Consider the following 24915-nt stretch of genomic DNA (forward strand, 5'->3'; position numbering starts at 1 on the left):
CCAGGTCCTCCAGCAGGTCACTGACGAATACAGAGAAAGAGAGGGTGTCGTTAACGGGCGCGTCTCGCAGCGACAGATGAAAAGAGTGAGAAAGCTAGGTCGAGGTGGCTGGAGCAACTCGGGCAACATCTCGAACCGGAACATAGAGTTCCTACCATCTCTCTCCCTCTCTTCCTCTCTCTCTCCCTCTTTTTTTCTCTCTTGTTCCGTTTATCTTACTTCGGGCAAGCTGTCGAGCCGTTTCGTCGTGTTTCTCGTTCGCCAGCGAAGACCCGAAAGGCGCAGGGCAAAGCAGGCCAACGAGGCTTGCCACAACAATTTCTCTGTTCACGATGTAGGTTACCGAGACGACGCTCTTTCAGAGACCTTTTAGCCTAGTGCTTTACTGCCCTACAATAAATCAATTGCTACCGGCAGACCGCCGAATCCGCACGTTCGACCTCGAAGGATCTTTTCGAAAGTTCATCGACTGGGTTAGGTGCCAGTAGTTTTCCTCGACCAGCAGGATGCTGCAGGGTCACGTCGCGAGGCTGACAGGCTCCTGGGGCAGGCACAATGCTCATACGATCCCCTTTTTGTTTCTTCACTGGTCGTTTCTATTTTTTATCTCCGGGAGAGTTGTCCAGATCGGATCATTTAGGCAGTTCGATGGAAAAATGTATTCGGTCGTAACTTCTCATCGTTCCTGACAGCTTCGATGTATAAACAAACGAACGATCACGAAAACGTTTGGGCGGCTGAAAAATACTGGTGTGTTATTTTTCATCTGCTATGGTCGTCAAGAATGCACAATTTGATTTTAGGAAGATTTGATGGATTTCTGGCAAAGGTGAGGGTGCAATCGGAAGAATTTTAACATAATATTGTAGTTCGTTCAGCTGATCGATGAAGGAAATTAATGTCCATTTTACTTCCATTTGTAATAACTGTGATAGAATATATTTCTGTAAAATATGTACCTAAATTATACAAATACTGTGGAAAAAATCTCTTTCGCGATTTAAGCGAAATATTACGGTTAACTATGAACACCGTGCGCTGCCCACAAAATGATAGATCGTTCATTAGAGCAAAGCACGTCAACATTTTTCTTCTAACTTAGCGTATTACATTGATTTTTAACTATGTTTATCATACAAATGATTTTAGCTATTTGTATTAAAAACTTTGATTCCTAACAATTGTGTATTATGAAATTGACTTCTATCTATTTGTGTCACAAAACTGATTTATAACTTCGCGTATCGTGTGATCGATTTCTAACTATTTGCATTACAAAATTGATTTTTATCTGTGTATCCTAAAATTGAATTTTAGCTATACGTCCGATAACGGTTAGTTATTGGAACAAATATGTTCGTTAAGACACTAAGTTCAATCGAAGTAGCCTCTTTCGTCCATCACAGGGATCATTTTCTTCGCCATTTTCACCGCGTTCGGATGTTTGAAAACGTTCATCCTAGTCTCACCGCCGTAAGTCTGTAGCACCAGCGTAAAGTCCTCCGTGTCCTCCTTGTTCGCTATCATGCGCAGTTTAAGCACAAGTCCAGCGAACACTGCGTATGCTCTTCTCTTGTGCATCGACGCTTTTAATTGCTTCAAGCTCGGTGCATTCGTTTTGCAGCCAATTTGCTTCATTGTCTCCTTCAAGGTGTTCAGGTATAGCTCGACAAAGTAATCGTCTTTGTCGTACTTGATCGAGAGCTCCGGGCAAGTGTTTAGGAAATAGATCAAGTCGATGGCTGGGGAGGAATAGCCGGATAGTTGGTAGTCGACCTGAAACAGTATCGTTGTCGGTCAAAAAGTTATGCGATTAACGATCGTCGTTCTCATTTTTTTTATTTTATTTTCTTTGTCGTTGTTTATTAAGTGATTCCTTTTAGATTGAATAAACATTGTCATCTTGTTCGCTCTGTTCACTAAAACAATTACAAAATTTATAACTTTTTGCATGCATTTAGATCCATCTTTCTTCCGGAAAATTAAATTTATGTGTTAACAGAATACTCACGATATGCATTAAATAGTATGTTGAATAAATTGATAAATAAAATTTTTGAAGTATCATAAACATAACCAGTTATATTATTGTTAACGAGGTTAAATAGATCGATCTGATGCGATCTAAATACGGTATTATTTATTGTACAAGTCAATAAAGATTTAATGTAACAGTTTAATTACGTAACTTCGGTTATTCGAATACTTGCGCTTTCTTGATTATCTATATCTGCGACATTTACAGTAAAAGTTGAGATAAAAATTGTTCAAGTGATAAGATATAATTTTATATCTTATCTGTAAATAGTACAAAATATAAAATTGTACCTTGACACTTGAACAATTTTTATTCTGATTTTATATATAGATAGTCGAAAATATAAAATTATATCTTATCGATTGAACAATCTTTATTTTTACTATAAATATCGTAGGTATAGTATAATACAGTAGAACCTCGATTATCCGGTTTAATCGAGAATTCAGATTTGCATAATAAACAGTATTGTATTTAGATCGCATTAAATCGATCTATTTAACCTTTTTTAACAAAAATATAATTGACAAGAGAACCTACCCAAGTATCACACGTCAATTTTAGCGAAGCTTTAGATGAAGGCAGTTATTCAAAAAATAGTCGACAAATATTTGTTTGTATCGGCACTCGTTCACAATGAAGGGGTGAAAACAGCCCCCAAAGTTGGCAGTTGAAATCATATTTGGTCGAATATCTCGCGAACTATTACAGCCAGAAGGGTGGTTGAAATTGCAAAGTTGTGTATTTTTTAACAAGGGATGCAACTGTATAACCCGATTTTCAATACCTTAATTTGTTTAAAAAATATGGTAAAAAATGAAACTGCAAAATATGGATAAAATGGAATTTCGATTGATGCATTTACAGTTAAAAGATGTGTTAACACCTTTTAAAACGAATGACACGAATATTTTTTTTAGACGACAGGACTACCAAACAATTACTAAAATACCTTTCTTTCATTTTGCTATTACTTGGAACGATAAAGAAAATTAGAAATGTAAATTAAAAAAGTTAAGAAACGCGAGCTGTCGTGTTTCTTTTTTCGATGTAAGTAATAGAAAAATTTAAAAAAAAGTATTTAAATCATCGTCTCTAATCTTTCTATGATCCAAAAAAAATCAAATCCTTTTGTCCTATTTTGAAAAAGTTATTGCGTTTTAAAAGCTGTCAGCATATATGAATTTAAATGTTAATTATCCGATTGAAATAATAATTGTAAAGATTAGAGTACAAATTACCATGCGTAGGTCAACAGGTTCGCCTTTCTCATTTTCCTTGAACATAATGTTGTTTATCCAACAGTCGCCGTGATTCACAACGCAAAACTCATCGGGATCGTATTCGTACGCTTCAATGCAATCATTTACAATCGATTCTGCCATTTTGGCGATCTTCGGCGCTGCTTTCACGCATTTCTCATCCGGCCAACTCTTTATTTGCTCGCTTATTCGCAGAAGGCTCACTTCCATTAATCGAAAGAAGGCTTTTATGCACTCCTTTGCCACTATGCCGTTGCCTTTGAACTGTTCCACCAGTTCTGGATTCTAGAAAATTAGAGCACGCTGTTACAACCACGAACTCAACTGTCACATGCATTGGAGCATAGTAGCAAACGGGTTCGGAATCGTAGTTTTTAGTTTTTAACACTTTGCACTTGACTGGTGAACCTGAGGCGCCCTGAATGAAAAATATATTTTACATTATTATTTTATAAAAATATATGTTACAGCATAAAGAAGAGTATGCAAAACTTAAATTTGTATCGCAATATTTTCTTATTTAGAACAATTTAGTATCTTGTTCCCTGAACAATATCTTCGCATCGTTAAAAATGACAGGAACAGTAATTAGCAGCATCTTAATCTGCATAGAAACGATTGACTTTCCTTGAATGAATGTTTGACATTGATCATTAGACTGCAGATGCTATGCAATTACGACAAAAATAACGTAGATTAAAAGCAAACCCATTTGAAGAATTCGAAGCTACTGTTACATTATCTTCAGCTAATTAAAACGATCGTTAAAATCGTGTTATATTTTTCATAAAAATAATCAGCATAGTGATCGTAGACCCAAGAACTGTAATTATCATGACAAAGAATTGATTGGAACTTTACCACGAAACGCTTGCAATAAAATCTACGTTCGATCTTGTACAAATCGTATAGCAAATTTAAGAAAACGATGATTATTTTAGCGCGAAGGTCGTTCGAATAATTAAGAGCAGAAATAAAGTGGAGACCTTTTCATGGATGGCAACCGTGGCTGCGTGATATTTCGCCAGAATTCGCAAAACTAAACAGCAATGTTCGAAAGACAGCCCTTTTTGGCGATCCTGCATTACAAATCGCTGTTCGATTAAATTCTCCATTATCAAGGCCCGAGCGTCCTCACAGTAGTACCATAATCGTGGCCCTATGGGATGATCGATCAGCTGCTTCACTTTTGGAAGAATGTCGCGCAACATCCTCGTTTCCACGAGGATCGTGTTCTGCACATCAACCATTTGTTTCGGAAATTCGTTCGACGGTTCCAATTTGACGATGAAGACCACCGAACCCTCCTTTCCCTCCGGAGTTCTACGGTACTTCACGGTGATTTCCTCAATATCGCTTAGGAAGTTCAATCCCTTTTCGGAGAACGAACGGTCCGTGATGCTCAGTATTTCTACCGGTTCGCATAAGTGATTTTCCACCGCCTTTCGAACGGCATTTTCGGTGGTCCTCATTCTTGAAAAATAAGTCGCGATGAGTTCCACAGGCCAGAGTCAGACATTATTTGAATATTTATCGATGATAATTATCCGAACGAATACCTTTCAGTCGAATATTTTACTCGAATCATTCATTAAACTTCATAAATGATTCGATCTATTTATTCGATTAATTCGAATAGTTCGAAAAATCCTTTACTTGAATAATTAGTAAAATTCTTTATTCGAATAATTCGAAAAGGTAATATGAAAAAGCAATATAAAAAGTATACATATATTATAATAATAAACTGATTTTTATTTTTTCTTTAATATTAATCTAATTATTGCTTAGGTTTTCAATTCACTTACGAAATTTATATATAAAAGTGACATCCTTGTCAATGGGACGTCCCTTTCGTAACTGCTTTTTCAAAAACTTCACTATAATTTTGAATACACACTTATATTGTCTGTCAAAATACTCTTCATTCGAATATCTTTCCCTAGCTTTGTTTAGCTTTCGTGCAGATAAAATACAACATGCAGTAAATAAAATATTTAGAAAGGATGTTCAATAAGGTTAATTGAAAAATCTTGTAATATATATTTACAATTCCATTGTACATTGATTTAAGAAATTGTGTCAACAGTACTCTGTTTTATTACACTGCCCCATTCACGAATATCAATGACCCTTTCAATCCTAATAATTTATGAAATGGGCGATAATAGTACCACGTACCCTTATTACCAGTTGGCCTTCCTAACAGCCAAAATAAAAGAATTTTAGAAAGCCCTTTAGAATTTTTCACGTCGTGTTTGAAACGGAAGTGTCCGTATCATGCAACCTCTCCCCTATACTATTTAGAGCTCGTAGAAATTGTAAAAAGGAAATTACAATTTTTCTTTCTCTTTTGATTTTCGGAATCACCATATTTTGCACGAAATAAATTTACATTACACATCAAACAGCTGAACTTTTTAAGAAAAATATAACCGCGTATGCTCATTTCACGAAATCAAATTTTTGTAGGATATTTAGAATGCTTTACTAATTAATAGATAAATCGAGAAAACATTGTGAGAAATTCGATTGCAATTTAACACTAGATTTACGGGATACTGAAAGCAGCTATTGTATATTAGTTTATAAAAGTAACAATAAGACATTTATTCTGATTTTTAACTTGAGTTACTGCGACATTGAAGAAATATAAATACAATAAAATATATATTTAACATATCGAAGAAATATATTATAATAAAATATATATTCAATGTATTGAACAAATATATTCCTAATATATTGAATAAATAACTCATAAATGTATCTTTGCAATCTGAATGATCGAAAATTAAAAAATTAGTGACCCGCGCGCCGTTTTGACGGGTTTCGTAAATTCTGTGTTGAGGAATTCCTACGGAACATTTCTATAGTAAATCAAAACACGTGCCTACCTGTATTTCGATTTGTCAAACTCCAATTAACTGTACACTGTTATCGTCGAAACTGCAATTCACAGAACAAAGATAATAATATTATTCTCGATTAATGCGACTAACTTGTACACTCTGCAAGGTCTCTTACGACTTTTCCTGGCTCATTCAATGATCACTTATAACTAGAGCTCTGTCGACACTATCAATCTTGAGCGCTGACGTATATATGATGTCAGGCAGGGCTGTATTAAACAGTAGGCATAGAAAGCACGTGCTTGTGGCACCACTGAAATTTTCTGAATTTCAAAATTTTGTACACAGCAGTGGTATTCTTACGATGTTCATAAATTGATCTCCTCGTTTGGAATGTTTTCAAAACCCTTATGCAACGACTATGCAACAATACCATGTAAATAGGAAAAGAAATTTATAATACTAGCTGGAAAGATTCTCGAACCTAAATAAAGTGAAATTGTATAAAAATCAATATTTTTCATTTCATTTGAATTGAATAAAATGCAATTTTACGCGTCTTGACATCGATGCTATAAAACAAAAAATACATATTGTTAATATACGAATGAAATTTAATATTTCAATAAATATACATCTTATTAAATTCAAGGTACATGGTATAGTGAAGCACATAACACGTTATTTACGTTGCAACATTGTTTTATTCAATGGATACGACAAATAAAAAAAAATAATAAAAATAAAGGAAAAAGAAAAAACGTGAAATAAATTTTAAAAATTCAGTACAAAATAGAAAATAAAAAATCATAAGAAAGCAAAATTAATAGTTCCGTTAGCAAAATAGAAATTTGTATTTTATGTTAAGATATTTCACTGCAACACAAGAGTTGCTTTAAAGTGTTGTAGCTTCGGGGGAAAAAATTCCAGCCGAGTTTCCTTTCTCTAAATTAAAGCTGGAGGATCAAACTTCATTCGGCTGCAAACGGCACATCCGAGAAAAATTGTACGAAGTCCGCGTATTTCATCAAATTTGGTAATTTTCAGTATGACAAACATGGCCTCGCACTTAAAGGGTTACAACGGCGAGGGTGCGTCAAATTTAAAATCCAAAAAGACTGTCTTAAAGTAGAGGTTTCAAGCTTTAATTTTTTCTTTAATTAAAAAAGAAAGTCATCATCCTGCGATAAATTTTCGTGGAGTTATCGTCAGTCAGATTTGGCCAATTTTTATCCAATGATAGCTTTACGGTGTAATATTTTTTGAGCGGTGTAGTTTCACGGTGGCGGGGTTATTTCACACTTTGATCGAGACAAACGTGACTGCCTAACTGGGAAGATCAGAAATACCACGAAGAAACCACCGGTCCGATCAAAGGACAGCCACAAATCATCCGAGGACGTGAACATTTTCCGAAAGCAGTGCACGGCGGTCGCAGGGCCCCGTCATATAACTTTTACAGGGGGCCACAAACTGGCTTCCGTGGCTCGACGTCGCCCGGTCGCTTCCTTTTTGTGTTTTTTTTGCTCGGCCGAGCTTTTCGAGCTTCCTCCAAATTTTTGGGAACGTTGGAACGTTTTATGACATATGCGGTAAGCCAAGAATCGTTTCGCCACTCACCGCAGCACCGGACCCTCTACGGTTTTTTTCGGCGGCGAACGAAGGAAATTTGAAAAATCTCCGGGGCCACGACCAATAATAAATCATCTTCGACCGTTCTCGCCGGAACTTTGTTTTTAGTTTTATGACAGACGCTGCTTTATTCCGGCGACCACTGTGATCTAGAATCGTGGTCCGACCTCTGGTTTCACGTCAAAGGAGTTTCACCCTTATTCTTCTTTGTCTCGCGCTTTTTTTTTTATTCTTCTTGACTTTTGTAGACGTTGCATCGCGAACATTGTTCATTCTAGTTTTATGATTGCATGTATTTACAGTGAGAATTATTTTATACATTATGTAAAAGAAGTAGAGTGATGAAGTTATTGTGCGGTGACTATAATTGCGGGCGTTTATGCATTTATGGTACGTGCAGATTTTTAAAATACAGGAAAACGTATATGTTAACAAAGTCGAATAGCATTTTTATTTTTTTTTTGCAATGAGTAATCCTTTAGTTAACGCAACAAACTTTTCCTTAATTCCAATTGTTGTAAAATGAAACTATCGTAGTATGGAGAATGAGAATTTTTATAAAAATCCAATCCGATCTAATTATAAACATGTGAGTGTGATAAATTGGAAGGAATATTTATAAATGATTGATGCTTCTTGTTGCAGATTTCCCAAGGTAATGTAACGGACTTTGAGATGACTCGTTAAATGACTCATCTCTCGTGTTAAGAATATGCATAGATAAAAACACATTACGTGTCGGCATTTATCGATTGACTTGCATGATCCATTGAATTTCAAATGCATAATGTACGTCCCCAAATATCTCATCGGTCGAGGCTGTTGAGTATTACTATAAAAAACTGATGCGAGAAAAATGAACTGATACAGATAAGTGCAATTATATAGAGGATGATAATTAAATTACTTTTAACAGTATTGTTTCTTGTTCATACTAACTATAAATTACTAAATTCAAGGTCATCTGAAGATCACGGTATGGTAGTCGTTGAATTCAGTTTTTCATCAGCAGATGAACGAAGTCAAAGATATTTAATAAAAAATAGGAGGACGTTTTCTGTTAATGTGTATTAATGAAATACAAGGTGTTTCATAGTTCATAAGTCAGGTAGATTCTACGGCTGGAAATAAGGCGAAAATCAAGAATGACAAGATTTCGTGGGAGGCTTCGTTTTCGACAAAATTGAAGCAATATAAAATGCAAGAAAAAGTTAATTTTCACGTAAAAAATCCGCCTTGATAACTCGTGATGTTACAAAAACCATTATATATGTAATTTGGTTTCAAGAATCGAGTACCATTTATAAAATAGCCTTTTTCCAAAGCCACTTCTTCCAGAGTTTTCATGGTCATCGATGTCGATTTCCATAGAAGCGCATATGCGTTTTATTGCATCGTACAGCTGACGCGCGCGCGCGCGTTAAAATACATTCAGACATACATAATAAAACTTGAACTTGAAATAATCTTCAACTTCACACATGACCTTTGTTTCCAAAGATCATTTGAATAGTCAACTCACTATGCGTGCTTGAATGTATTTTAACGTCAGCTACTCGATTCAGTAAAACAAAAGGCAATTATGTGCAAATCAACATCGATGATCTCAAAAACTCCGAAACAATGGCCTTGAAGAGAAAACTGGTTCTTGCATCGTATTCGTCTCTTGACACCAGTCAAATTCCATGCGAAAGATTTTCTGCAACACCAATATGGAAGAAACATAATTTCACGTTTCATGGTTGGAGTCAAAGGTCATTTGAAGGTCAGATAATTGTACATGCCTGAATGTATTTTAACATCAGTTACACGATGCAATGAAGAAAAATATGCACTTATGTGCAAATCGATATAGATGACTTTGAAAACTCCGAAAAAAGTGATCTTGAAAAAAAAGAGCTAGTTTCATCGTATTGGAAGATATATTGGGGTTGCCGGTTCTAAGCGAGACGTCCAGCATAGACGAACGGAAAATTATTCTTAATGTGTCGGTAACTGGAACCCTTACCCCAACTGTAGCTCAAAATCGGGCAACAACATTTTTGTACACAGCAGGCCGGACTGTGTAGCGTCTGCAGGATTGTCGCGGAATTGAAGCCGATCTCAGCCGTAATTGCTGGCAAGTCGGACGACTCAATTTCGGACTTTCTCCTGTGAAACCGGAGAGGTTGTCAGACACGTTGACGTGCGCAGTATGGCAGTGTGGCAGGGTGCACGACGCGGTGTCGCGCGCGCCTCGGAACTACCCCCTGTGGATTGGTGGCACCCCTACCTCGCAAGAGCCGTTTGTTCGGTTCGGTTCGAGTTTACGGCCCTGTTGGGCCACAAAATTTACGGTGCCCTCTTAAAAGCGATCCAAACACGTACCGGTCCATTCGGGAAGCCTAGTTCAGGAGCAGGACAAGCCTCGCCACGCGCTTTGCCTGCGAACCTGGATTCACGCCGATGTCACCCCTCGCCGATCCTGACCAAACACCCCTTCGTCCTTACCTACCCGCCAACTCTGACTTCACCTTTCACTTCCTGCCTGACCGCGCGTCTTTGTTACGCTTTTTAACCCTTCCGAAATGGACATCCATCTTTAGCGCGCAACTTTTCCGACCGGCGGCCTGGCTAAATTGAAACCGGTCGTTCAACCTTTGTCGCACGCCTCCGCAATTTTATGCAATTTTAGAAATTCCGGTTCATTAGGGTACGTTTGGATAATTCAGTTTTGCAGAAATTGATACGGAACAGTGTTGGGCACCGTTCGAATACAATTTTATTCGAACAATATTTCGAATAAATTCTTCGAATAATATTTTGTTCGAATAATATTTCAAATAAAATTGTAATCGTTATTCGTTATTCGGATAAAATATGTCCATCTTTGATTCGGAAGATTTGTTTATGAAAATTATATGATTGTATCTACACTGCGTCATTCAATATCAGAACTATCTGTTAATGAACCCAATCGAAAGCGAACCATGTACAAAACGATTTATTGTACAAATCAATAAAGATGACATCTGGCATTGTAACTAAGGCAATTGACATTTTAACTCTATTATCTGACCATACTTTGCTTAGTCCGGATAATCAAGATTCTACTGCATTGTCACCTGTTTGTCAAAGTACTTATATAAGGTTCGAACCAACCTCGTAGAAGCTCGAGTGTACTTGCAATATATATACTTAATCCCATTTCTAGTTAAAAGAACATTAAATTAATTTTATCTAATAAAAGACATGAATTGACAGACCAGAATATAGAAGAAATAACTGTAACATATTCCAATACAAATTACTGTAAATAATAATAAATACAGTAGTAGTAGTAGTAGTAATAAATAATAGCAAGTAGTGCAGATAATAAAACAATTTCCTTATAATCTTCATATTTATTGCATTTATATTTCATACACCTGAATATATTCACCATTGCATGTATTCAGTCTCATAAGAACATTAAGATTCACATTTTGGAGCAGATGTGCAAACCGAGATATAACTATACTGCGGATTTGATGCATTTACGGCAAAATTGTGTGGCCAAAATATAAAAAATTGTAAAGGCATTAGAAGAAATTAATAACACTGTCACACTGTTTACAAACTGTTATCAACATAATCGAAAGAAACAATTTATTTCTATTTAATCCTTGTTTCTTACAGTCGTCTTGAAAAATTGTTATCTTGCATAAAGATCCGCAGTCTAGACGTAACTGTAAGCACGCGAACAGAAGAGCTGCGAATATAAATAATATAATATAAACATCTCATATATTCGAAGGAGCGGTGTGCGGTAACGGGAGATGCCGCATGTGCAAGCTTCTTGTGTGTAATCAAGTTAAAGATTTCTATAAAACATTGCCGGGATGATCGTGAACGATGCCGGAGCAGGGCGACACGAGCACGGTTACATAAAATAAATGCAGGTACACGCGAACGGGAAGCCCTTCTCGCATCTCTGTAGCCGGACTGCCACAGAGGAAGCCCTTTCGAGAAATCTTTACATATGCATGGACCATCAGCGATGCCATAGAAGATCCTCCATCCCCTACGTCGTACAGCGCAGCCTTTTTTGTCTACACGACGTCATAACACGTAAAGTTAGCCAGAGCACGGAACTCGTTTGCACTGCCATGTCCGACGACAACGACAACTATGCGAAAATACTAAATCTCTTCCGTTGGAACATTAACACCGGGATCTTCATGCAAATTCTCATTTTTATTAATCATTTTACACGTGGCCGAAGAGAGGGCGAGATACGTCGACTGGAACGTTCAATGCGTTTGGGCTACGGATTTTATGTATTTATGAGGAAAACATCGGAGAAATTTAATGCTAGATTTATAGAGTTTGTGATCGACGGACCCGGCCTTTGGAAAACTCTATAAATAATAATTTATATATTTTAATATAATTTTATATAATATATAAAATTATTTTTTATATTTAATATAATTTTAATATAATACGAAACTTTGTGGTCGACGGACCCGACCTTTGGAAAAGTTCCGTATTATATTAAAATTGATCAAAGAAATGCAGCATAGACGTCGGAAGGACTTAACAATTGATTTATGAAATTATCTAAATAGCTCAAGAAAGGACAAGCTACGTCGACTAAAATATTATTTATGATTGGATTGTGGAGAAGAAAAGTTGGAGAAGAAAAGTTTCTAAGAAAAGTTGCTAAAACAATGCAGGATAGTGAATACATCAGAAGAATTGGACGCTGGATTTATGAAATTTTCTAAAATAGCTAAAGAAAGGACAAGTTACGTCAAACTTAGTCAATTTTCCCCACTATGTGCCGACCAAATAAAATCTCGAATACCCCACACGATATAATAAACCGATTTAGGGTAAATGCGTCAATTATTGTGCCCATTGAAATGACGTCCGAAGTTTTCGACAAATTAAATAGCTTTTTTACCTATATTGCACGTTTTAGAACATTTAAGTTATACTATATTAACGTATTTTATGCAAGCATAACTTTTTCATAATTGAAATGTATAAAGAACAGAGATATTGTGCCCTTAAAAAGATGAAAAATTAATTACCGTGTCTTAATTACTGATCCTTTCCTAGTTACCCTGATCTAGTCACTGTGTCATTACTGTGATCAGTTCTAGATAAATAATCGCAAAATGAAAATGTAAAAATTTGAAATATTTCGTACTAAATTATTTTGCATAATTTATTATGTATGTTTCAATATTACGATACTATTCAAAAAAAGGAACGAATACATAAATTTCACGGACCAAGAAAGTAAGGTTAGATATAATGCATTGATGTTTTGCATCAAGAAAGACATGATAACTTATATCTAAGAAGTCAATTACATCAGGTATTATCTTACTGTAATTTAAACGAGTTTTATTATCACAATAGTTTATTAATTTCTTTCGTAAAGCATCATTTCTATATTTCTTTTTCATCTTTACTTGCAACGTGTTTTGAGATCAAGGCAAAAACGTTACAAGCCTTACATAAGAAATTAAAAGAAATAGTATTCGCATTTTACAGATCTTAAGAAGTTGAAGTTTTGATTCGGTTACGAAAATTACAGATCAAATTTTATTGAAAAAATTTCGGTGTATCTGTAAGTTAATAATGTTAATTTTAAATATAAGTAAAATTATTGTAAAGGCACGGTAACCAGAAGTTATACGGCAACACAGTAATTCACACGCTTACCCTATGTGCAAATATTCCGTGAAAAAATATGATATTTTTAGTGGGAAAATGCCGGTAGTCGAAAGGTTAAAGATAAACGGTGGCTCGTGTTTCAAGATTATGAGAGAGATGTTGACGCGATGGCCCGATTGACGAAATATAATATATCCGTAACATCCGGCGGGGAGACCGATAATCCTTCTCGCGAAACTGGTCGGCTACCACGAAACTTTTCAGCCCGTGGCCCTCGGACCCAACTGTTCGTAGGCCAGGGATCCTAGCCGCTACCGAGGCCGAGAAACAGAAATACGACCGTCGACAATAAATTCGAAAGCGGAGGACTTTCACCCTAAAACCCCAGGCCTCGCCAAGTTTTAAGTGATCGACCTCGTGGCCTGCAGTTGTACTGTCCAGGATTTATGGAACCGTGCATTTTCACCGAGATTATGGTGCTTCGTCGTTAGAATATCGGGGAGACCGTAAAATAAAATCGGGGTAGCGACGGACCGCCATTGTCCCATTAACATCGTTTACAAACAATCGTTGTTTCCGGCGGGACTTGCGGAACCGTGACTGGATCACGATCAAAACAGGCCTTGTACCTCATATTTCTCGCAACCTGCCTAATAACCGTCGCCCTAATCGACGTCATAATCGCGAGCTATTCTAGGCTGCAATTGCTGAAAGCAATGGGAAGAACCGACGCGTAATCATTTTTAACTGGGACTTCAAATGGTCGGAATGGAATTCTCTCGAGGTGTCATTGGTACAATCTTCAATTCAGTGATTGATATTGTTAGCGTGATCCTTTTGATACCCTCTGTAATAATTTTGCCGATTTTATCGAAATCGTTTGTTTGCAATGGATTTTTTTAATCTGATTTTGTTGATTTTATGAATTACTTTTTGGCATACTAGTCGTGTGATCTTCATTTTGTATTTAGGATTGGTTAGCTAGAACCTTTTAATACACTGCAGATTAATTTTGTCATTTTTTATGAAGTCTTTTGTTTACAATGCACTTTGTTAATTAATAAGCAAGTGATGTTATTCTTTTAGACACACTAGTTGTGCAGTCTTCACATTTTACTTGTTAGATAGACTCATTTTGTAGACTCTATATTAATTTTGTCAGTTTCTATGAAGTCGTTTGTTTATAAAGCATTTTTTAAATTAATGAGCGAGTTGTGATGTCACAATTTTAATTAAACGACGAATTACGATTATGCTGAGTTTATACATTTCATTCAGGCATATTAGTCATATGATTAATTTTGTCAATTTCGATAAAATTGTCTGTTTACAATGCATTTTTTAAACTAACAAACATTTCATGAAATTGTTTGTCTGCAATACATTTTAGAAGACTAAACTAACAAACTATATAGATCATGCAATTTAAAAATTACTTTTAAGCATGGGATTAAAAGAGAAAATTTCTTGTAGGAAAAGAAAAATTAAAATAGTGTACTTGACCATCTTTATCGTTTGTTTCATATCGCATCAACAAAATTTCGATCAAACTTCTGATTCTTGAATTTACAAATTCATTGATTATTTCGAAATATCAAATTAGAGAAGAAAATCTCTTGTAGCAAAAGTGAAGTTTCTGTTTTTTATTAACAGTTTTTTGTCGCATCATCTAATTTTCGATCAGACTACAGATACTTCAATTAAAAATCATAGATTAATTCTAGATAGCAAACTACAGAAAACAATTCTTTCTGACATAATCAAAATTGAGATACCATAATTTTTCCCTATTTTCATTAATAACTTTTTCTTCTAACATCAAATTTTAGCAAATTGAAGCAGAAAATTTCTTGCGGCATAAGCAAAATTTAGACACTATGATTGTTCATTGTTCGTAGTTTTACACCGCATCGTTAAATTTTGTTAATAAACGAATGAAGCAATGTATGAGGAACAGAACTGTTCGGAGGACGAGTTAACTATACCGTATACAGTATTACGAGTACTATTAGGAAGTTATAGTTGACCGAACGTTTCCAGGAACAGCGGAGCTATGAACGTGTCATCGAAACGACGCAGCACCGTGCGAAACTGTCAATTAGGAATCCGTTGGTCGCTTTCAATATCTGCTGAATCGATCCTTCCGATACCATTCGCGAAATGTCAGACGTAATTGTTACGGAATTGTAACTCGCCTCCACTTACGACAACCGGTATCTTCGAAACAAGCGTATCTTCGTCGTGCAAACAATTTCATTTGCGACTGACTTACTAGTGCTAGACAGAATTATGCATTGATTGCTCGCAGATTAATGTCGGTGTTTTCGTCGAATTCTAAAAATACACTAGGATTTACGCAGAGGAAATCAGTACAACAAATGTACACGACTTGTCATGTTTTGAATTTATTAAAATTGTTACGAAAATGTTAGACCGATGTGAATATCGTTATGTGTTCTCGATATTAATTGTACACTGAATTGGGCCTCATGCTCGTTTTAATGATTATTTGAATAAAAAATTATTTCTTATTTGAAAGTTTAAATGGGAAACGAAAATAATGACTTATTATTTACATAGACCTAAATAAATGATTGAAAATAATGAAATTAAATGATTTCAAATGAGAAAATAATGTCGTTATAAATGCAATTTCAATTGTTACTTACGAATTATCATTTAATTGCTCATTGCTTATTATTTACTCGGGACAATGTATCGAGTACACGTCATAGTCAGAAGATAATAGTCTTTAATCGCTCTAACAATAAGCGGAATCATGTAGTTCGCGAAGAAAGAGGCAAGTTTTTCAATGATAGTGAACGGAAATTAATATTTATTACACGATAAACGAAAAGAAAACTAGAAATTTATAGGAATACTTAATTTCCATTCTCATTGAAGTATAATCCTGAAGACGAAAACTAACAATGTTGTTACATTATTAATTTTCCAAGCGAGTCCAATCTGTAAATAGCTAATCAAGGTCATAGTATTATAATTCCTATTGTTCATATTACCGGAAGGCTGAATCTAAAGACACCACAAGAACATTTATCTCACATGCTAAATAAAAGTATGCGTTCCCTGGCAAAATATGGTCGATGCAAACTATTCCGTTCACCTTGTACAAGACCAGAAGAGATTATGGCAATCCTCTAGCAAGATAGCGATGATATTATTTAACAAACAAGCCGGATGAAGGGCTTACCAGAGTACTGTTACCACTAATCTTTGCAACGACTTTAGCGCGACTGCACGCGAATCTATTCCTTGGTAATTAAGAGATTAAACCCTGTTGCCTGACACTTCTCCACTCCCTCTCCCTTTTCTTCGTGTTTGGCGAGTTCCCTATCTATTACCTTGCTGAAAAATATAGAGACTCGACGGTTGAAACCTTCTGAGGAAGCTCCTCTTTCGTCCACACCAACACCCAGAGCGCAAAAGCTGGTACAACATAGTTTGCAATAACTATTTTATCGTAGCTCGTGTTAATTATTTTCGACATTTTCATTTTGATTTACTCTAATGTAGCAAATTTTCTGCAAAAATATCTTTCTCTCGACAATATACATAGCACTCTTTTATAAATTTTACGAAATGAATTCTGGCCTGGATATTTTAAAAATAGTAGAAATTAATACGCAGAAAACTTGGCAGTCTATGAATCGTTATTAAAATAAAAATTATCTTCTCCAATTGTTGCAAATATGAGTCACACAGAAATCTTTAAGTAACTCGTATAATCATTTCAGTAACTTGAAAATGATACGAAAATGTTAAATTAAGTTCTTTTAATATATTCGTTGTTTTGAATTTCGCCTACTCATTTGTATCATAGATGCATAAAAACCGCAATCTAGTATTAACCGCGAAAATTTTTTGAAATATTGTTTATTCAACAATCCACTTGTTCAGCGGTTAAATCACACTAAAAAAATACTAGAAAATGTCTAGAGTATTAACAAAAATGAATAGTAACTATAAAACATATTTATTATGTTATTAACAGCGAAATATCACGCTGCAATATGTTCGAAAATGTTCAGAATATTAACAAAAAGGTCTAATACATTTCTTCTGGATCTCAGAAACAAAAAATTTCTGTTCGATAAAATAAATTCCATCTTCCACGTCGATATTAAACACATAATACAAAGACGAAATCTGCAGACAAATTCGCGGCCTATAAATCGTTATTAATAGCGAAAACTCTTTGAAGCATTACGGAGATCGTATCACACTAAAATATGTTAAAAAATGTTGAACAAGAAATGAATAAGAAATACTGTTACGTTCCTACTTTAACGATCCGTTATTAACATTTTCCTTTGTAGCAAAACTTATTTAAAGGCGCGCCAGTTGAGCAGAGGTATCGCGCGAAAATGCCAGCCGCGTGCCGGCGTATAATTAATTTTCCGTAAAAGAGAAAAAGTAGAATGGCGTGGGTCGCTTGTTACCGGGACCGGATAATAAGAAATACAGCCGGGGAGCTCTCTGTTGCACGATTGTGCCGCGGATTACGCTACACGAAAGTCGATAATATCATGTTCCATTGTCGCACCGGGTAGCTGGTGTATATATGTATTATAATGTATATATATATATATATATATATATATATATATATATATATATATGTATGTATGTATGTACGTATGTATATCTATATATAAATGTGTGTATATATGTATATCTATATATCTATATATACATGTACATAGATATAACAGTGTAAACGCAGCCAGCCGGGCGCTCTCGTTAAACGTGGCCCGAAGGCTCTAATTAAAATAATAAACGGAAAATTTCTGAGTTTCCTGGGATTTATTGAAAGTGCCGTTCCCAAAGGGCGTATCCGGGCTCACGTACTCGTCGAAACCGCGCGCCCCCGGAACACCCTGCAAAACCGGTAACAACCGTTTCAGTTTGCGCCTCTCTGTATATAAATGTTGCCATATTACATTGTGGAGCCGCCTCGACACAAGAGATCTCTCGACATTCTAATCTCGTTAAAGGAGCGCAATACTCCTCTACCAAGGGGAACCGGAAATATCATGGAAAATGCGCGAATACAGTCGCCAGGAGCCAGCACTATTCAACTATGTCGCACGAAATTGAAAAGTAGATTTTTTTAAACGTACAGCGTAGCGGACATAAATTTAAGACGATGAATTTTAATTTCAGTCGTGTTCTTGTATATTGTAGAATACAGAAATTATAGAAATATTATAATTCCAGCATATTTTATATTTGTTATTCAATTATTATATTATGAACTGTTGGTTTTTGAAGCGATATTGAGGAGATTATTGACTTGTTCGCACGTTGTACTTGTGATCCTATGTTTGAGCACTAGCTATGATGTGTTCTAACACTATTTTTATTGAATGACATGATCAAAATTGCAGTTTGAGTTTTCAGCGTTTCTCAGCATTTTTCAGTTTTACAGCAACGCGTTTTGCTCGATTATGACGATTTAAACAATTTTCATTGGATATTCATGCTTAAATCGATAGAACTTGGTAAGCATTCGAGTTTCCGTCCAAAAAGAGTGATTTTTAGCGCTTTTACAGCGTCTTTCAGTGTTTATTACCGTTCGATGACCACTTTTGATGAAGTTTTGGGGATGTTTTTCATTTTTCTGGCGATTGAAGGTGTTTTGCTTGAATCTACATGTTTAATTCAATGGAACTTGCCAAGAATTAACGTTTTCACTTTTTTGACACGAAAAAAGTATATTTGATACGAAAAGTAACATAATCGTAGAAAATTGGAGAACTTTTAATCATATACCAAAATTCTGATCACTAAAACTTCATTAAATGGAAAAAAAATATATATATACACGTATATTTTTATATGAATAATTTTATATGAAAAATATTTTTATTTTTATTATTTTTGTTGTTAATTTTAATTATTTTTATGTGAAAATAATATATAAAATGTATATTTCAAATAAATATAAAACAATATATGAAATAACATTAAAAATATGTTTTATATAAATACAAAATAATATATATAATAATAATATACATTTTACTTAAAAATTCTAAGTCGCGTTAAAAATTATTACAAATCAACATTCTAAGTAATTATAATGAAATACACAATGAAAAGAGAAAAGTCAAGAGGAAAAAATAGTATCCGCGAATTAAGTGTACCTGGATTATATCGAAATATCACACTATGCGGCCGGATGAAAATAATATTAAGGAGGAAATAAGGCTGTCGTCGAGGGAAAAAGAGAGAGAGACGGCGCGAGAGGGAGTGACGAAAAAGGGATGGAGGGAAGAGGGAGTAACCGCGAAGAGGGGTTGGCGTTTTCATCCGGAAGGAAGGTCGGTTCTGGCGTCTCGTTACAGCGGTTGGTTGCTGAAAGCGTGGATGACGCGGAGGTGGCGTGAGGCGGTAGATGAAAACTCCCGGAGGGTGAAGCGGTCCTGCCGTGTTTTTCGCCGATTGAATCAATTAAAGAGGAAAAACTCCCAGGGTAAAATATTCGAGACGTGTCCTTTCAGTCTTGTGCCGCGGCTACCATACGTGTGTATGTGTGTGCGCGCGCGCGCGCGTGGGTGCCCGCTCGTTCGTACCAATCGAGACGCCCGGCGACGCGATGATGATGGCCGGCTTTCAAAATTGTCGGACTTTGTGGACCCAGGCGAAATTGGTTTTACCTTCGCCCTGCCCCCGGCAGGAAATATTGCAGATAATCCTGCTGCGTGTTGCTAAATTCCTACTAATCGACGGCTCTAGAGATCTCGGAACGGGATTTGCCAAATGCGAGCACTCCGGCAATTTTATTTGACCCAGAACCGTGCATGATTCAGAGAAATTTTGTTGTTTTTAATTCATTGATTTATCGTCGCGCGCGTTTCTGTTGCTGGATGTTTGCTGAATTTCTGGTATGCGAACTAACGCGAGTTTCTCTCGACTAAGGAGGATCTTTGAAAATCGCGTGAAGCAATTAACTCGATACGAGAACTTTGAGAATTTCATTCGATGTGAAATTATTTGTGTTTGGTAAAAATGTTGCGAACATTATTGCTTATTTTTGTAAAATGCCATATGAGAATCTTCATAAAGATACAGTCTATACTGACAGAATCACTGAAATCTGTTTTCGCAGGGATGAAAGAAAAAACGCGTCATATTTCTTTCAAAAATCGAAAAAAATCCACGGATATCCCGAATGCCTTTTTAAAGCTTCTCGACAGTTTTTAAACTGAAAAAACTGTGTTCGAATTTTTACGGAAAAAGGGTTCGTAAACGGACGGTATCGCAGCTTGAAAAATGTTCCGACGAATAGTTTTTCTGGGCCAAAAAACTGTACACCAAGAAAACGTTTGGGCACAGAGTCGGAAAGTCATCTTTTTTGAGTAACGGATTTTTGCCGTTTACAACTGGATCGTCTGTTTTCGAGGAAACACCGGACCTTCTAGCTGTTATTTTCTCGCGTGAATTTTTTCGGCCGAATAATGCACGGACAAAAATTGCCAACCAAAGGGTTCCGTCGTTTTTCTCAGTTCGACTGTGCGCGGAGGGGAAAAAAATAGCGGTAACGTTGTAAATTATTCGCCCGCGGCTTTTTTTAACGGTAACTTTTCTAACGGAAAAAAAACGGTCCCACTAGCGTTGTCACAGTAACGGAAAAACTGTGCGTTTGCGGGGCGTGCACGAGTTTTACGACAGGTTGCCGAAAAAATTCGCGGCAAAAACGATCGGTCGCCTCAAGGCCTTTTTCAGAAGTAAAGGAGAAACGGGGTTTTCGTAAAAATTTAGAGGCTGATCATCGACCGACCGGAGCTTGTTTAAAAAAGTTAAACAATGTCCGAATCAAAATGAATGAAAAGACAATTCCACCGATTTATCAGTTAGTATAGGGTAAATATATCTATTACCACGGATGTATTTCTTCCCAATGAGGTTAAAATACGTAAAAATAAATTTTCTGCCGTCAATGAATTGGAAGACGATTCCATAAAACTATATTCTCGTTCGAGCAAAAAAATTGTCAGTCATTCTTATATTTTTAAGGGTTTGGAAAAACATTCGTGAAAGATAAAAATAGGACCATTTTTCTTCGATTTAGATCACCAAAGAACTGCTGTCGAGATCATTTTACATACTTTATACTGCCTTAAGCTTTTTTTATTTAGGTATCTACTTTGTCACAATAAAAATATTAAAACAACTTTTCTTGTCCTTTTAATGAAAAATAAAAAACGAAGCCCTCAGCATTACATACATTGAAACGAAAGAGAAGCTCGTTACTGTAGCACAAATATCACTAGAACGCAGCATTCTTCAATAAAATGGTCAAACATATTATTATTCCATGATAAATTAGGAGAGATATTGAAATAAATCACGATCGAAGTATGACACCGCAGTAATCAGTACATTTACTTGACTTAGCAGATTTGAATTTGTTTAACTGTTTGATGTTGCGACGTAGAGGAGAATGAGGTAAAAAGAACACTTAACTTTGGAGCGTAATAACTAGATGACGGAAGATCATGCAACATAACATGTAGTCTAATGAGTAGACTGCAGATTTTTATGCAAAATAAAAATTGTCTGCATTCATTATTACATACGAGAGCTAGATATACATTTATTTCTCTTCTTAATCATTTCAACAAGTCCAAAATAATAGAACAATATTATTAAATTCTTGAAATATTTTCACTGTTTTGAGTTTGATCTACTCATTTTATCATAAATGCATAAAATCTACACAATTTATTATATAGTATGTCATAATTAACAATATTAAATTTGGAAAAAAATTAACAAAAAAAGAACAAAAAGAGCATGGAGCAGCAACAGCAATCTTAACACTTTATCTAGGTGACAGCGATTGCATCCATACTTCAATAAATTATTTGCATTCGTATGGTGATATGAATATAAATTTTGCGTTAAAAAGTATTATACAAAGTGTAATTTAAAATAGATAATTATCGAGATATTTCTAAAACAAGTTTTATTTCAAGCGATGTTCAAAGTGCTGTCCATTATTGAATTTATCCAATAAACATAGATAAAAATTCCTAAAAGTTTGAATAAATGTGCGCTTGTTATTTTTATGATTCGATATAAAACGTAGTGCGTCGTAAACCTAGCTTTGAACTACCAAACCATGCAAAATATAAAATTTTGTATAAAAATGCTTCTAATTTATATATATAAATTAATTAGCTATATCAATAAAGTACTGATTTATTTTACATATCGAAGGCATAATTAGACTGTGCGAATCTTCCGACCACTTCATCCATTCACAGATGATTTCGTAGAAAACAGGATAAGCAATTACTAGACAATTTATAAAGAAAGTAAAGGGTACCGTTTATCTTGGTTAACTGATTAGCAATAATGCGTGGTTCGGGAGCAGATTAACCGACACAAGCGCCAGGAAATAATTAGAGAAATTGTAGACGGGGATAATGCGGGGTAAGGCTGTGCGAGGCACAGATGGGGCCAATATTGATAAAATAGCGCGCGGAATATTTTGAAATCGGATATTTTAATTTGTAAATAGAGTATATTATTCCCATTGCGGCGCATTGTGACGCCAGTGTCCGTAGGGTTCAGAGGAACCGCTTTTAATGACCCGGATGCGAATGGTTCCACCTAGCAGTGTCGTATTCAATTCCCTGCCTCTGTATTTTTCGTAATCTCAAGGTAATTCTCCTCCCGATTCTTTGACCCCTTCCTATCCACCCTTAGAAGTCCGTGTCATGTTACCGTACCTTTGAGATCTGGCGCCGATGTCTGCGACTCGCTTTTTTCTCTTTTATTTCCTTCGTTTTCATTCCGGTCTTTTTTTTCAGTTTTTAAATCGTCGAGCGAACGTGAAAACCCTCCGGTAAATTCTACGCAACGATCTGTCCAGGATTTCTATAAATAAAAAGAAAACCTCTATTACGTATTTCATTTTTATCAACATCCATTATGTATCAATTGATATTTTCCATTGCGATGTACTAGAATTTCAATTTTAATTGGTAGCTATCTTGACAACATATCATATTTATTTGCAATATTTATATTTTTCTATTCCCGATTACAGCGTACTATGATGTAGTTGTAAATTATAAATCACATCAAATGTGGAATGATAATTTAGTAATTGATAGTTAGACTGCGGAATTTTATGCAAAATAATCGTTGCCTGCATCTGTTCTAAAAAATGGGGAATAAGTAGAAAGTTGTTTCGTACCTTAATAATTTTAGTACGATAATAATAATATATAGTTGTATATAGTATTCAGACGTCTTACCTGTTTTAAATGTCACCATATTTTAATCATAAATGCATAATATTCGCAGTCTATTGATGATATACTATATTTATTTGCAATTAGTATGTAGCAATTAGGGTGTTATCGGACGAGTAGTACCATCGGGCAGGAGTACGTGATTCTACGTGCGAAAATAAGTCGAAAAAAAGGAATAACATTTTTTTGTTTGAAGCTTCGTTTACAAGAAAATTGAGTTTGAAGATTGTTTAGCCCGCACGTAGCATGATTATGTTCGTTTACACTTTTATATTTCTTGTTCTCTGTAATGTTTACATTCCGTCTTCAGCAGGGCGGCTACCGGCTACTCATATTATTAGTCTATTATATCAGTCGAATTGTAATATCTCTATATATTACTTTCGATCAAGTGAAACGACGAAATGATGTCGCATCGGTCCATCATTCACTGATAAGAAGAGCGAGATTATGTACACTCAGCAAGGTCGACACTTTCAACAGTTCACTTAATGTAGTGTAACTAATAATAAAACTATTATCTACACATTTTCAAACTCGATTTTCTCGTAAACGAAGCTTCAAACAGAAAAATGTTATTCCTTTTTTTTCGACTTATTTTTGCACGTATATGGATAAGTTATTTGGTATAAATGAAATGAAATTGAACTTTTTTTAAATTGTAATATATTTAATATATATACTTGCTTAAAATATGAAGAAATTATATAAAATAAAAATATCAAAAATATAGGATATGTACGTAAAAATAGTATCAAAATATTGTAATTTACGTACGATGGTGCCATCTGTGAGATACTGTTTCGTTACCATTTCCAACGAGTTACTACATTGTCTAGACTTAGTTTAAGTTTGTGCCTATAGTCCATTACCACTTTTACCTCCCACCCTACGTTACCAATGGTTCATAAATTGAAGTTTGTTATACTCAGCAGATTATATTGTATTCTGAATTACCCACACTGATAAAACTACCCTATCGTACAAGAAAAAATCAAAGAATGTTTATGCATGCAAAACATATTTCAAATAAATGGCTATACATTTTCATAAAATATGTTTAAGGCTGTTTTAAATTATATTGTACTTTGGTATAGTTAAATTCTATTCTTTATATGGATCACATAAAGAAAGCCAAAACCCATGAACTTCTTCCAACAAATGCTGATCCACAACATGACTAAAAAGAGAAT

The 24915-nt window shown here is 35.3% G+C and overlaps 1 protein-coding gene across 1 annotated transcript; it reads right to left on the minus strand.

Annotated features, from left to right (window-relative positions):
- Positions 1 to 916: 916 nt before the first annotated feature.
- Positions 917 to 6365, minus strand: LOC117220611 (uncharacterized). The gene is made up of 5 exons (XM_076518706.1): positions 6328 to 6365; positions 6198 to 6249; positions 4287 to 4773; positions 3280 to 3585; positions 917 to 1776 (listed from the first exon to the last, which is right to left on the minus strand). The coding sequence occupies exons 3-5, from the start codon at positions 4770 to 4772 to the stop codon at positions 1375 to 1377; spliced, it is 1194 nt and encodes a 397-aa protein (XP_076374821.1). The 5' UTR covers position 4773; positions 6198 to 6249; positions 6328 to 6365; the 3' UTR covers positions 917 to 1374.
- Between the last annotated feature and the right edge of the window lie 18550 nt (positions 6366 to 24915).

Source organism: Megalopta genalis, chromosome 2, assembly GCF_051020955.1.
Source record: "Megalopta genalis isolate 19385.01 chromosome 2, iyMegGena1_principal, whole genome shotgun sequence".
NCBI lineage: Eukaryota > Metazoa > Arthropoda > Insecta > Hymenoptera > Halictidae > Megalopta > Megalopta genalis.

Bases quoted from the DNA above. Each gene is read 5' to 3' on its own strand.
- LOC117220611 (XM_076518706.1), bottom strand. From the start codon at position 4,772: ATGAGGACCACCGAAAATGCCGTTCGAAAGGCGGTGGAAAATCACTTA. The intron at 3,586-4,286 runs GTCTCCACTTTA...CTAATTTTCTAG, and splicing joins CGGTTGCCATCCATGAAAAG to AATCCAGAACTGGTGGAACA. The intron at 1,777-3,279 runs GTAATTTGTACT...ATACTGTTTCAG, and splicing joins AACCTGTTGACCTACGCATG to GTCGACTACCAACTATCCGG.